At 40.7% G+C, this 14,160-nt stretch overlaps 1 protein-coding gene across 3 annotated transcripts in view; it reads left to right on the plus strand.

Annotated features, from left to right (window-relative positions):
* Positions 1–71: 71 nt before the first annotated feature.
* Positions 72–14,160, plus strand: part of GAK (cyclin G associated kinase) — a 133,003-nt gene continuing 118,914 nt past the window's right edge. For all 3 annotated transcript variants that reach the window (XM_069072528.1, XM_069072534.1, XM_069072542.1), the window contains exon 1: positions 72–237. In XM_069072528.1, coding sequence (XP_068928629.1) covers positions 93–237 — 145 coding nt within the window. In that variant the 5' untranslated portion in view covers positions 72–92. The remainder of the gene's footprint in view (positions 238–14,160) is intronic.

The following is a 14,160-nucleotide window of genomic DNA, read 5'->3' on the forward strand; positions in this document are numbered from 1 at the left end:
CTCGCGGCCGGCCTCCCGGCCGCCTCCCCGCACTCCCCCGTCGGCCGGCGGAGCCCCCGGCCGGGGCCGGTCCGGCCGCCGGCGCCGCCGCAATGTCCCTGCTGCAGTCGGCGCTGGACTTCCTGGCCGGTCCGGGGTCCCTGGGCGGGGCCGCCAGCCGTGACCACACAGACTTCGTGGGGCAGACGGTGGAGCTGGGCGACCTGAGGCTGCGGATCAAGCGGGTCATCGCCGAGGGTGAGGGCCCGGCGGGAGAGACAAGCAGGCGGGCACCTGCAGCTGGAAGGACGGGCTCGGCCGGGCACTCACTGCCTGGGGGGAGGGCAGGTCACATCTGGGGGGAACCCGGGGGAGGAAGGCGGGCCGCGTCTGGAGGTGAGAATCTGGGGAGTCGGGGTGGGCAGGCCATATGTGGGCGATCCAGGGGAGGAAGGCGGGCCACATCTGGACGTGAAAATTGGGGGACAGGCACATGGGCAGGGGGAGAGCTGACAGTTGGTGAAAGAGGGAGCTGGGGGCAAATAAGATCACATGGAGGGGGGTTGAGGGAGAGCACTTGTGGAGGAGGGAAGCTGAGCCCCAGGGTAGGTTATCCTGGAGGAGAACAGGTCACATCTGGAGTGGAAGCTTCGAGAAGACAGGTCACATGCTTGGCAGCTGAGGGGAGGGCAGGTCACATCCGGAGACTAGGAGTCCTGGGACACTCGACTGATTGATCATCTTTGGGGGACAGATACATAAGTGGGTCTTCATTGAATATGGAAAGGAGAGGTGGGGAGCTGGAGTTTGGAAATGATGAATGAAGTCTTAGTCTTTGGCATAAAAAAGGGGGAAAGGGGAAGAGAAGCAGGAAGTACCCTGTTTGGTTTATAGCAGGCTGTTGTCTTTCTAAAATAACATTAACTTTTGAGAGCAGAGACAGGATTTTTCTCTCTTGAGGTAGTTAAGGTTAAGTGACTTGCCCAGGGTCACACAGCTAGTAAATGGCAGGTGTGTGAGGCAGGATTTGAATTCAGGTCCTCCTAACTCCCGGCTGTGCTCTATCCACTGTACCTCCTAACTGACCCCAGGGACTGGATCTTTGGGCAAGTCACTTAACCTTGTTTGCCTCAGTTCTTCATCTGTACAATGAGCTGTATCATCAGTTCAGTTCTGTTCCATACTGTGTGTCTGATTAATTAGGGGATATGATAATGCTGAGAATAATGATGCCTGGAATTGGAGTTTCAGTGGGAGAGTTAGGGAACTTCTTTCATTATTGATTTGGTGATACTAGGGAAAGATTACACTGGCCTGAGTGTTATGCCTTGGAGGGTTGTTGCCCATAAAGATCAAATGCTCCATGTTTAGAAACTTTTGAGGTGTGTTTTGTGAGATAGGGCACAGTTTTTTTTTTTTCTGTGATTCTGTTTTGAGTCACAGGCAGCAAAGTGAATAGTAGAATAGAGCTATGCAGAACTATATTGTTGTAGCTATATTAAATGTTCTCCAGGGTAGTCGGACAAGTTTGTAAACTTGTAGTTTAAAATTAACTTTTCTGACATTATTTGGTCATCTACTCTGCAGTCTATCACTGACTATAAATCCTCTTCCTTTTAAGAACAAAGTGGTTTCCTGTATTTTGGACGTGGTTTTATGCTTTTTTAAACCTTGCAACAGATCAGTGTTGGTGTCATTTTTATTAGCTGAGGAGTTTTGGTGACATCGGACTCCTGCGGAGTGAATGCATTTGGACCCAGACCGCAGAAACTAGCATGGAGAATTAATAGCACTGGAAAAAAGGTCAGGGAACTCTAATTAGACAGGACTCTGGCCTTTGTCTTGCCTATAATCTCAAAGCAACAAATGGCCCTATTTGCTACTCTTGTGTTTGATTGGGGATGGGAGGTAGGAAAAGATATGGTAGCCTGCTCAATCTGTTCTAGACATTGTAATAGGCATTTTTAGAGGAACGATGGGGCAAGGTTCTGGCCAGGAAGTATCTACATTAATTCCTTCCTGTAGAACTGCCAGAAAGAAGAAATTTTAGTTCCTGGAAAGTAACTTGATGATTTATAGTATTTTTAAGATAGCTTGGATGGGGATGTTGAAAGCTCTCCAGATATATTAATTCAAGATATTCATCAGAAGTTTAACTGTTATATGTAAGACTTCAAGTTGTGAGAAATTCGTTCAGCAAACATTAAGTGCAGCAGGGACACAGACAAAAGTGAAACAGTCCCTTGAGGGTGCTTACATTCTGTTGTGGGGAACTGACGCATATGCAGAGCCTTACAGAATAATTATAAAGTGAGAAAAGAAAAATTTTGAGAAGATTTTTGCAGCTCTGGGGAATCAGTATAGTGAAAAGGAGCAGCTGGAGTTGAGAGAAAAGTTGGGAGGGGAAGAGAAATACGAGTCATAGTGTGAGTGATGCTAGGTCATTCATTCATTTGACAAGTGTCACTACGAGCCTGCTCTGGGCCTGGCATTCTGTCTGTCACTGACTATTCCTCCATGCCTGGAATTCTTCCTTGTCCCTGCCTCCTGCTTCCCTCAAGAGTCCCCCTACACGCTGGTGCCCTTCCTCCAATATTGTTTATCTCGTACGTATCTTGTTTGTGTACAGCTGTTTGCGTGTTGTCTTTCCCATTAGCGTGTGTAGGGTCCTTGAGAGCCTTTCTTTGTATCCTCAGTCCTCAGCACAGTGCTCGATACATTGTTGTTCAGTCACATCCGACTCTGTGACCTGGAGACTGTAGCACACCAGTCCTGTCCTTGGTGGTTTTCTTGGCAAAGATAACTGGAGGGGTTTGCTATTTCCTTCTCTAGTAGATTAAGGCAAACAGAGGCTAAGTGACTTGCCCAAGTACACAAACTCGTGTGAGGCTGGATTTGAACTCAGGTCTTCCTGACTACATACTCTCTGTCCACTGAGCCACTTAGCTACCTTCAACTCTGCATGCTGCATAGGAGGTGCTTACTAAATGTTTTTGATTAGACTGAACTAAGAATAACATGATGAAAAAACAACGAACATTCAGCTTTTATCCCGTAGATAGCGTTGAATCATTGAAGGTGAAGGGTGTGTGTGTGTGTGTGTGTGTGTGTGTGTGTGTGTGAGAGAGAGAGAGAGAGAGAGAGAGAGAGAGACAGACAGACAGACAGACAGACAGAAGACAGAGAGGCAGAGAGAGAGACAGAGAGCAGAACTCAAATTGTGTAGCAGTGCTGGAGCTAAGAGTGTGACTCGTGCCACAAGCAGTGAAGTCAGGGAGGAGTGAGTGTGTTTGGGACAAACTGCATTATCTTAGAGTAGAGCTGCCAGGAGCTTCATGTATTTATGCTTTTGCTTTAGGGTCCTAAAAGTATGAAATATTTGCAGGGATGCTATTTGTGTTAGTAATATTTTCCCTCTTAAAGACCTGTATTTATGGTGTGGTAATGAAAATTAATGAACAAATATTATCAAGTAACCATTATGTATGAAGCTCTATAAAAGCAGTCCTAAAGATCTACAATTAAGTATAGGGCAGCTGTGTAACAAGGACACATGCTTTCTATATTTCTAGACAAATCAGAATACAAAATGTCAATTCAGTTACCTAAGATACATTTTTATTAAGCCTTATTTTAACCTCCTTAGTAGGTGGCCCATAGTCTGGATGCACTTTGGAGTCACTGCATGAACAGTCTCATTCAGCTATGAGGAATGTAATTTTGCAGAAAATATGCATATCTGACTTCTCATACTCAATTTAATTGAGAATTATGTACTTGCTACATGTAAGTAAGGCATTGAACTAGATAATAGGAATAGAGCTGTAGGGGATAGGGTGGGCAGGCATGGTTTATAGCCGTTTATATAGATGAGTAACTATGGAAAAAAAGGAAAGAAACATTAAGAGAACATTAAACTGTTAAAAAGCAACAGAGAGAGAGCATTCAACTGTGGAGATCAGGGGAGACTTCAAAGAGGAGGTGGACCTTGGGCTGAGCTTTGAAGGAACAAGAATTTTGAGAGGCAGAGGCTTAGAAGGGAATGCGTTCTAGGCAGGGGGGATGACTTCTGAAAACAGATGTAAGACAGATGGAATGTTCAAGCAATAATGTGAATATGTTGATTGTTTGGAAAGTTGGAATGGTGAAGGGGAAATTACAAGCGAGATGAATAAGGCTCTAAAGGGAGGTTGGAACCCAACTGGGGAGGGTCTCAAATGCTAAACTGAAGAGTTTGTATTTTATTATCCTAAAGGCAGTAGGGTTCTGTCAGTAAGGGTTTTTGAGCAGGGAATACAATGATTAGACTTGTACCTTAGGAAATTTAGAGAGGGAAAAACAGTTCAGGAGAGAGATCATGAAGAACTGAATCAGTGTGGCAGCCATTCAAGTGAAATGAGAGAAGCAGCTTTCAGAGGTGTTATTGACAAGCCTTCACTGTCACTGCTTCCACAGTGAGCTTAGAATGTGCTGTGTCCATGTTAGGTACTTAATATGTGTGTCATGTGGAATTTGTTGTTTAATGGACTCTGCAGGAATAGAGGCCTCTGTGCCTTGGTCAAGTATTACACATTCTTAGCATGAAATGGGGAAGTTGAGCAGGACAGGAAGGACTTAGCCTTTAAGAGTTTTTTTCATTTTGCTTAGCTGACATATTAAGCATCTCTTATGTCCTCTAGGCAATTATGCTAGCCTGGGAGAGATACAAAGTTTAGATAAAGCATAGATTCTGTTCTCATGGGAGTTTACACAAATAACTAATTCAGAATGATACCTGGTGAGTACATGAAAAAAGTATGGAAAGCACACTGCTGTTGAGGCTGTTCCTTCATAGCTTTGTACTAGTGGACCAGTAATTAGTGTCCTGAGCTCCCTTTGATTCACATGCATTCTGAATCCGCATGTAAATGCTTTTATGTTGGTGACAGTTTGCATTATGACATTGCTTCTCGTGTGTGGCTAATTCCAACTTGGTTATTAATTTAAAAACAAGGAAATAAAATGAAAATGTGAGATAACAGTTTTTTCCTCCAGGCAGACTGGACAGGTTCTCAGCACCCTCTGCCTCAGTTCTCTCAGTAGCTGTTTATGACAGGAGTCAGTGTGCATTATCAGTTAGTCAGAGTTAGTATTGGCTCTGTGTTCTGTTCAATATAAGATGCAGGAGTAGAAGAGAAATACAGGGCCCCCAAGGAGCTAACATTCTGGCTGGTCAGAGGCCTGTCCTATGGAATGATTAGAGTACAAGCTATGCCAGATTTATCAGCCTTTTCTCAGGCTTGTCTTATTTTATCTTGCAGTATCTCACCCTTTAAATTACCCTTACTTGTTTCTCATTCCTTGACATTCTTGATAACAATGCTATCTCTTTTGCTAGCTCTTCTCTTCCATCTACTTTGAATGATTTCCAAGGCTGTGTTTCTACCCTTGATTCCTTTTCTGAATTCCAATTAAACATTTTCATCCTCAGATACTTCCACTTAGCTAACCTGCATTCATCTCAAAATCAGTGTGTTTAAAATCTATTTTTGTTTCTTGACCCCATAGGATAGAAACCATATGTATATACGCACACATATACAAAATATATTTCTCCTTGGTGCCCCACATTCATCCAGTCAGGCACTCAATCTTTTTTTTTCCCTTTGACGAGGCATTTGGGGTTAAGTGGCTTGCCCAGGATCACACAGCTAGTAAGTGTCAGAGATCAAATTTGAACTCAGGTCCCCTTGACTCCATGGTTTCTTCACTTGCAGTACTTCTTCTTTTAAAAGCTATCGTTACCACTCTAGTTCAGGGCCCCTATCCTCTCATACTTGGACAACTTCATTATTCTTGTAACTGGTCTCTCTACCTCACACCTTTGCTTTCAATCTATCCATCAGTCAATAACCATTTATTGCTTGCTCTATTCCAGGCACTGTGCCAGTCCCTGGGAACACATATTCTAGGAATGAAACAATCTCTGCACTCAAGGAACTTAGGTTCTAAAGGGGGAGGTGCCAAATACACATGTGAATAGCTAAATACAGGGTAGTTTGGGAGGGAGAATCAGGAAAGGTTTCATGTAGAGAATGGCACTTGAATATCTTCAAGGAAGAAGAGAAGAATTCTGTGATGAAGACTTAAGAAATGAATGTATTCATTCAAGGGGAAGGATGGCCAGTGGACAGGCAGGGAGGCTGGAGGTGTGCCTGCGTGGCATGGGTTGGTCTTCTTAAACACATTTTGGTGCTATTATTTCCCTGCTTAGGATCCTTTCGTAGTTTCTTAGAGTTTATAGGATAAAGTCCATACTCACTCTGCCATTCACAATTATCTAAATCCCAAAATACTTTTCCAGCTTTATTTCAGTACTATGTATTTTTAAAAATCTATCATTCCCAGGACCTAACATGGTACCTGACATATAGTAGGCATCTAATAAATACTTGTTGAATTGAATTCCCCTCTTAATTTTCTGCATGAGTCCTCTTTTCTGGACAAAATAGTTTAATCGCTGTGAACAGAATGGGCTGTGCACTTTCCCTTCCTCCAAGTCTTTGCTCTTCCTGTTCAGAACATTATCCCAGCTCCCTCCTAATCCTTCCTAGAGGCTAACTCAAGACCTACCTTCTTCATGAAGCCCTCCCAGATCAGTCCCACACTTGTCTAAATTCATGGCATTAACTGTCATTACCATTTATTTGACAATCATGTACTACCTTGTGACATCTCATTAATATTTCATTTATTATTAAATTTTTCATGTATTTGTCTAGTCTCGCTAAGAAGAGAGTATGGCATAGTGGATGGAACACTGGATCTGGAGTCAGGAGGACCTGAGCTCAAAGCTTTATTCTGTTAATGTGTAATTGTATGATCTTGGTTAAGTTGCTTAATCTCTTTGGGCCTCTGTTTCCTTATTTGTAAAATGAAATTGTAGTAAACCAGAGGTTCTTAATTTTTTGTTTCATGGACCCCTTTGGCAGTCTGGTGAAGTCTACAGACCTCTTCTCAGAATGATGTTTTGTTTTCCACACTGATTATTGAAGGAAATGTTAAATTTCAGTTAGAGCAGGAGTTCTTAAACTTTTTGTGTCATGTCCAGTGAAACTCATGGACCCTTCCTCAGAATATTATAAACACATAAAATAAAATACATAGGAACACAGAGTAAATCAAAGGTTAATGAAAATAAAGATGTATTTTTTTTTTTCTATCCAAGTTCATGGACCCTTTGAAATCTATCCATGGACCTCCTGGGGGGAGAGGTTGTCCAAAAACCCCAGGTTAAGAATCCCTGAACTAGATGATTAAAGTCTTTGAATTATTGTATAATTAAATTAAAGTCTCTTCTAGCTGACTGGGATTAACTAGTTGAAATTTGTGGTAAGGTCTGTAAGGTTCAATATCACAGGGGCTATATCTTAGATTTCTTTGTACCCCTTATAGGTAGTAGATATTAATAAATATTAGTTGATCAGTTGACATTAAATTGTGTGATATAGTCAGTAGATTCTATAGGTCTTCAAAGAGGGCAAGATCAATATGTAGTACAGTGGTTAGAAAGATTTCATGGATGGGGTAGGGCACATTTTGAAGGATGACCCCAGATAAGGTAAATGAACAATGTGTAAACTATATTGTCTGTAGTACCGAGATAGCATCAGCCTCATTTCTTCCAAACAGGAGACAACTTTATTTGAATACAACTATATGCCATCATTAAAAAAAAAGTTTTATTTATGCCATTTCTTTTCGCATCATAAGATTTCTGACTATATCTCTTTGCTAATTAAGCTTTTCCTTATTACAAAGATTGTTTTGAATTAAATTTTGTTTTTTCAATTATGCATTTATTTTCTCCTCCTCCCCTCCCACCCAGAAAAAAAGAAAATAAAACCCCTTGTAACAAATAAGTATTGTTGAACAAAAGAAATCCCCACATTGGCTGTGTTTGAGAATGTCTCATTCTGCATATTGTCTTCACCTCTTTTTAGGAGGTGGGTATCGTTTGCTATCATTGGGCTTCTGGAATATGGTTGATGTTAATCAGAATTCTCAAGTCTTTAATTGTTTGTTTTTACAGTGTTTTTGTACAACAGAGATTTTTTTTTTTTGCTTTTTTGGAGGGGGTAATGCAGGGCAATTAGGGTTAAGTGACTTGCCTAAGGTCACATGGCTGGTAAGTGTTAAGTGACTCAGGCTAGATTTGAATTCAGGTCCTCCTGACTCCAGGGCCGGCACTTTTCACTCACTGCACCACCTAGCCACCCCAAGGATTTCTATTTTAACTGAAAGGCTACAGGCAGTCCTAGAAACTTCTTGAGAAGGGATATAATATGGCTTTAGAGATACCTATTTGGCAGCTGTGTGAGGATAGATTAGAGAGAGGAGAGCCTTGATGCAGGGAAACAGATGAGACCTATTGTAAGAAGTTTAAGTGAGAGGTGATGAGGACCTGAACTATAGTGACTGATGTGAGGAGAGAAGACTGGCCATTGAACCAGAAGGGAGACAGTGTGGTGAGGTGCCTTAATGCAGTGATTGGTACATAGGCAGTGCATGTGAAAGGTTTATTGATTGATTTGGAATCAGAAAACCTGGGTTCAAATCCCAACATTGTGGAGACCTGTGTAACCTCAGACTAGTTAATTAATCTCTTAATGCTGCTATTTAATCATAGGCAGACTTGAAGGTCGTTTCTAGCCTTAAATCTGTAACCCTAAGGGACATTTGTCTTCAGGTTTGGAATAGGGATGTGAAGGGGATTTGAATTATTAAGGTCTCCCTGGATGGCAGGAAACGAATTGTTCCTAGATACTTGGTAATAGGAGAAATTTTGGGATGCTAAGGAACGATTGTTTTGTTTTTCAGTATTTAAACCATGAGTTTAATTGCCATTATTTAAACAGTGAGTGTGGTTTGTCTAGGGAAGGTGACTGGGGGGGGGGGGTGCCCAGTACTGAAGGTCATTAGTTATTTTCTTGTAGATTTGCCTTCTTTTCCTTTGGTACAATGGGGTTGATGTTAAAGTGAGTCTGAAAGATTAATTAAGGTTGCTGAGTATGATGGGACTTGGCCTCAGACTTTGAATAATTTCTACCTTCCATTCCCTCCTCTTCCCTTTCAAATTTGTATTAAATGTTGCATTTTAATATAAATCCAAATCAAACAATAATTAGCTAGTTAAACCATCAAAGCATACAAGCATCCAGAACCAGTAAATGGTTTTGGATTATCTGTAATATTGCCACTTAAGTAACTCTATCCTCGTTGGTACACCAGGTAGCTTACCCCCAGTGCCATTCCCAGTACAACTTCTTTCTCAGTCATGGAGATTATTTAATACTTTCTCATTTCTTCCTCTACCAGTGCCTGCTGTCACCAAGTCAATGGCACAGAGGTGGAACACTATCCAGGAAACAGCTGATAAGTCAGTTTGTCTTAAACAAATGAATCAGTAAACATTTTTTGAGATACAGAAACAAAAGTGAATTAGTCCCAGCCCCTAGGGATGTATGTTTTATAGAGGTGACAGCATGTGCATATATTCAAGTATTGAAAAATTTATTTAAACCACATACACATTGTCTCCAAATTAATTGTAGTGGTAATTTTATATTAAAAAAATTTTTTTTGTTAAATGCTTTCAAATTTTTTTTTTTTTAATCTGGTTTTACTGGATTGCCTGTTTGATGCTTTTGGTCTAAACCACTAAGCAGTGAGGTGGTTTGAGTCAAGGAGTTACTGTGTAGAACCTTGGTAGGAAAGGGGAGTCTACAAGAAGAGCAATGATGAGTTAGATTCCCATTCAGGGGCTGCTTATAGGTTACTGGCAATGTTTTCTATATCTTTTTATGGTCTTTGAGTTTTTTCATCTGCATTTTCTGTGGATTGAAATAAACGCAGTCTTCTACTTAATATACTTTTGGTATCTTGAGTGCTTGTACAAGAGCTGGAAGAATTCTTTTACCCACATTTGTGGAAACCTGGACTTGAACATATTTAGAGATTTCCTAGAATAGCCTCTAGAATGGAACCAAAAGAGAGAATTCTTTTCTTCAAGTAGGCTCCTAAATTTCGCACCTGGTGTGTGTGAACCTAGAGAACACTAATGTCCTCCCCACTGAAATTATCTTGTATTTATTTTGCATGTATTTTGCATTTACTTCTTTGTGTATATATATATGCCGTTTATTCCTAGTAGAAAATAAACTATTTGAGGGCAGGAATTGTTTTCATCCCAAGCACTTAACACAGTCACCAGTACATATGTATAGCAGATGACGAATAAATTGTTGAATTGTTTGTAATGGCTGGATCTTCTCTGTAAACTACTTGAAACCAGGCACTTTTGAAATTTTGTATCATCAGTATTTAGCAGTGTTATCTTCAGTAAACATTAAATAAATGGTTGAAGAATTATTGAGTTGAATCTGTTTTTTCCAGTCCTTGATTCATAATTTTGTTTTGTTAAATCTGGAGGTGAGCTCTTCAGAATTTTGCATGGCTGATGATGAGGATGCGCTTATTCATCGTGCAGTAGTAATAGTTTTGCTGTCTCCCTGCTTTATTTCTTTTGTGAATTGATAGCCCTGCTCTTTAACTGCAAAGGAGATTCCCAGAGGTTACGTTATTGGTGGAAGTATACTTTACATTTTTGTCTTGAAAAGGTTAATGAATTGCATAATAGTACTTTTCATTGATATTTTTTTACCTTCTAGAGCAATTACATTTTTATTTTATTAAAACTTTTTAATGAGACCTGTCAGTATAATAACCTGATGATTGAATTATAGAATTTGAGATCCAGTGGGGTGTTAGCTCTTTCATTTTACTGAGGAGAAATCTGAAGCCCAGAGAGGGAAAGTCTGGCTTATGTGGGGGTCACACAGCTAGCCTGTGTCAGAACCGAACCTGGAACCCAGTGAGCCATGGGCACCCTTTTTTGGTGAGTTATGCATTACACTTCATGTTTTAAATTTCTTTTTTCAGTTTTACTATTTTAATGAGAATTAGGCTGTGTGATGTTTTATGGGAGCCATATAGCCATAAAGCACTGGCCTATGTTCTGAAGAGTCTTAAAAGAAATCTTTTCTGAGGATAATTTTCTTCTCATTTTTGTGAGGCCTTGAAATTGCTAGTGGGGAATAGCATGGAGGTGCTCCCCTCCTCCCCCTTTTAAGTCAGAGAGCAGATTATGAGAAAATATACTCCTTCCAGCTGTGCTAATAACCTCTTCAATTGGAACCTTGACAAACCAGAAAAACAGGGTAGAGTCATAGGTCAGGGATTTGGAATTAATTGATAGTGTAGAGATCAATCAAGCCTATTTTACAAGTGATAAAAATGAAGCCTGAGAAATTAAGTGACTTGTACAAGGTTGCATAGATAGCAACAGAATCAGGATTGAACCCAGATCTTTTGGTTCCAGATCCAGTGCTCTTTCCACACATAACATATGGCAGTGGCCAACCTGGCCGACACTCTAAGTTTGCCTTCAAGATCAAGTTTGTCTTCAGATGTGTCCTATAAATCCAGGGTTTGGGGATCTCTTTGCTCCAGAGGAGCAAGAATTTCCGGACTGCAACTGTGAGTTGGAATTGGTGGTAACTGCTGTAAAAATGACCTTTGGACTAGAAGAGAAAGAAAAGATGACTAAGATATTTAATCACTTGGGCCGACAAATTGGTAGATGTGATTGCTAAGCTCTTCTCTGTGGGTGATATCTGAAAGACTGTGGAGAACTGGAGAAAGGCCAATATTCTCCTGATTTTCAAAGAAAGGAAAGGATAGAATCTGCAGATTACAGGCCACCGAGCTGGGTTTTGGTTCCTCGTAAGATTGTACAATTTCTTAATAAAGAGGTTGTTAGTGAACATCTAGAAAAGGAAGTGGTGATCACAAAGAACCACTATTGTTTGAACAAGAACCGGCTCTGCCAGCTTGGCTTTATTTCCTTTTTTCACAATTGTCAGATTGAAGAAAAGCTATACATGTAATTTACCTTTATTTTAGTATCAGTTTTTTTAATGCTGTTTTTGAGCAATGGAGAAATGTGGGCTACATAATAATAGAATTAAGTAGATTGAAAAATAGTTGGATGAACTCATTAATGAGCACTCTTTCATATGTTAGTATCGTCTTGTTAGGAGGTCTTTTGTGCAGGCTCCAGGGATCAGTTCTTGGTCCTTTACAATTTTATCATTTTTATAAATGATTTGGAAAAGACATAAGTGGTAGCCTAATCAGATTTGCCAATGACACGAAGCTGGGAGGGATGGCTAATGTGTACTGGATGACAACATAATGATTCAGAAAGGTCTTGTCGGGCTAGCACAGTGAGCTAAATCTAATAGGATGCAATCAATAGGAATAAAGTCATACTTGAGTTTAAAAAATTGACTAAACAAATATGAGATGGGCAGCTTTGGTTAGCAGAATGTTTGAGAAAGATCTTGGAGTTTCAGTGGGCAGCAGGTTCCATATGAGTCAGTAGTGTCATGAGGCAGCCAAAAAGTCAGTTTTTGGCAGCTTGGGTAGCCTTGAGGATAGCTTCCAGGCCTAAGGAGCTAACAGTTTCTCTGTAGTCTACCCTGGTCATAGCACATCTGAAATACTGTGTTCTCTTTTTGGGCGGCCACCACAATTTAAGGAGGACATTGACGTACTGGAGAGTATTTAGAAGACAATGAAAATGGTGAAGGGCCTAGAGTCTGTGCCTTCTGAGAAGGAGTTGAGGAAACTGGGGCTGTTTAGCCTTGCGAAGAGAAGACTAAAGGGGGGAGGGACATGAGAAGACATGTATGATGAGGTCCTAGAGCAGAACCAGGAACAGTGGATGAAAGGTGTAGAGAGGCAGATGTAGGCTTGATGTCAAGTTCCAAAGCACTCTCTTCTGTAGTAGTGAGTTCTCCCTCATTGTGGTTCTTCTTGAAGTTATTAAATCACTTGCTGGATATGTTGTAGTGTTTTTTTGTTTTTGTTTTTTTTTTTGGGGTGGTGGTGGTGGTGGTACAGGTGGTACAGTTACAGGTACAGGTTGGAGTAGATGGCTTCTGAGTTCCATTCCAATTCAGAAATTCTGTGATTCAGTGATATCCTTCCAGTTGGGATGTTGAAAACCTCCTATTATTAATTTTTGTGTAACTAATACCCAGAAAATTTGAATAACCTATAATCCTTTGTATTTTAGAACCAATACTTGTGCTGCTTCCCTTTTTGTCTTTTGAATACTTAATTCTAGATTTCAAATTCTTTTATCTGTATAGCTAAACCTGTCTGCATTCTTGTTTATTCAATTAATAAGTATTTATTAATTGCACGGAGCAGTGCAAATGCAAGGTGATGGCTAATGGATTGTCCTGTCCCCTGGAGGGACAGAGAGAAGACCATTGCAGGGAGACTGGGAAGGCAGATCACTGCCAGGGCTGGGAAAGTCTTTCAAAGCTAAACAGGGTTTACATTTTATCCCAGGGGGCTCTGGAGTTTATTAAGTAGAGGAGTGACACGGTCAGATCTTTGCTTATGGGAAAATCACTTTGGGAGCAGTGAAATGGTAAGGGAATTGAGACAGGTAGACTGATCAGGAGGTCATTGTAAAAAAAAAAATCTAGATCAGAACACAGCTGGGGGACATGTCATGATCACGCTTACTGGATACATTACAAAATCATTGTTCAACCTCAACTGGGACTTCACTGCAGCAGTTCTTTTATTTCTTCTTAATTGATTCCCTGTCTCAGCTTCTACAGAATTTCTTTCTTCAAGCCTCCTGTACCACCAGCCACCTGCTCCTTCTCCAACTGAGGACCATGGCTCTTCTTTAACTAGGAAAATTGAGGCTGTTTGAAGTTAACTTCCTCATCTCTAGTTCTCTTTATCTCAAAAAACAAAAACCAGAACCCCTTGACATCATCTTCCACTCTTTCCCTCCATTCTCCAGGCTCAGAGTAAAAGGCTCTCCTTGCCAAGGTCAGCATAGCCTCTACCATCTTCTTTAGAAGATTACAGCCTCAGTGATCTCCTCTCTTTCTCTAATATTTAACTTCTCCCTATCTACTGGTTCTGTCTTCACTGCCTTCAAACAAGTCCAAGGCTACTACAACCTATTAAACCTTCACTACCCTGTATCATCTTAAACCCTTTGCAGTTTGACTTTTGACCTACTTGTCTCTTAAGTTTTTATTGTGTTCT

The sequence above is a fragment of the Petaurus breviceps genome, unplaced genomic scaffold (genome assembly GCF_028583685.1).
Source record: "Petaurus breviceps papuanus isolate PSGF00001 unplaced genomic scaffold, PetGlider_PUasm1.0 140, whole genome shotgun sequence".
NCBI classification, from domain to species: Eukaryota; Metazoa; Chordata; class Mammalia; order Diprotodontia; family Petauridae; genus Petaurus; species Petaurus breviceps.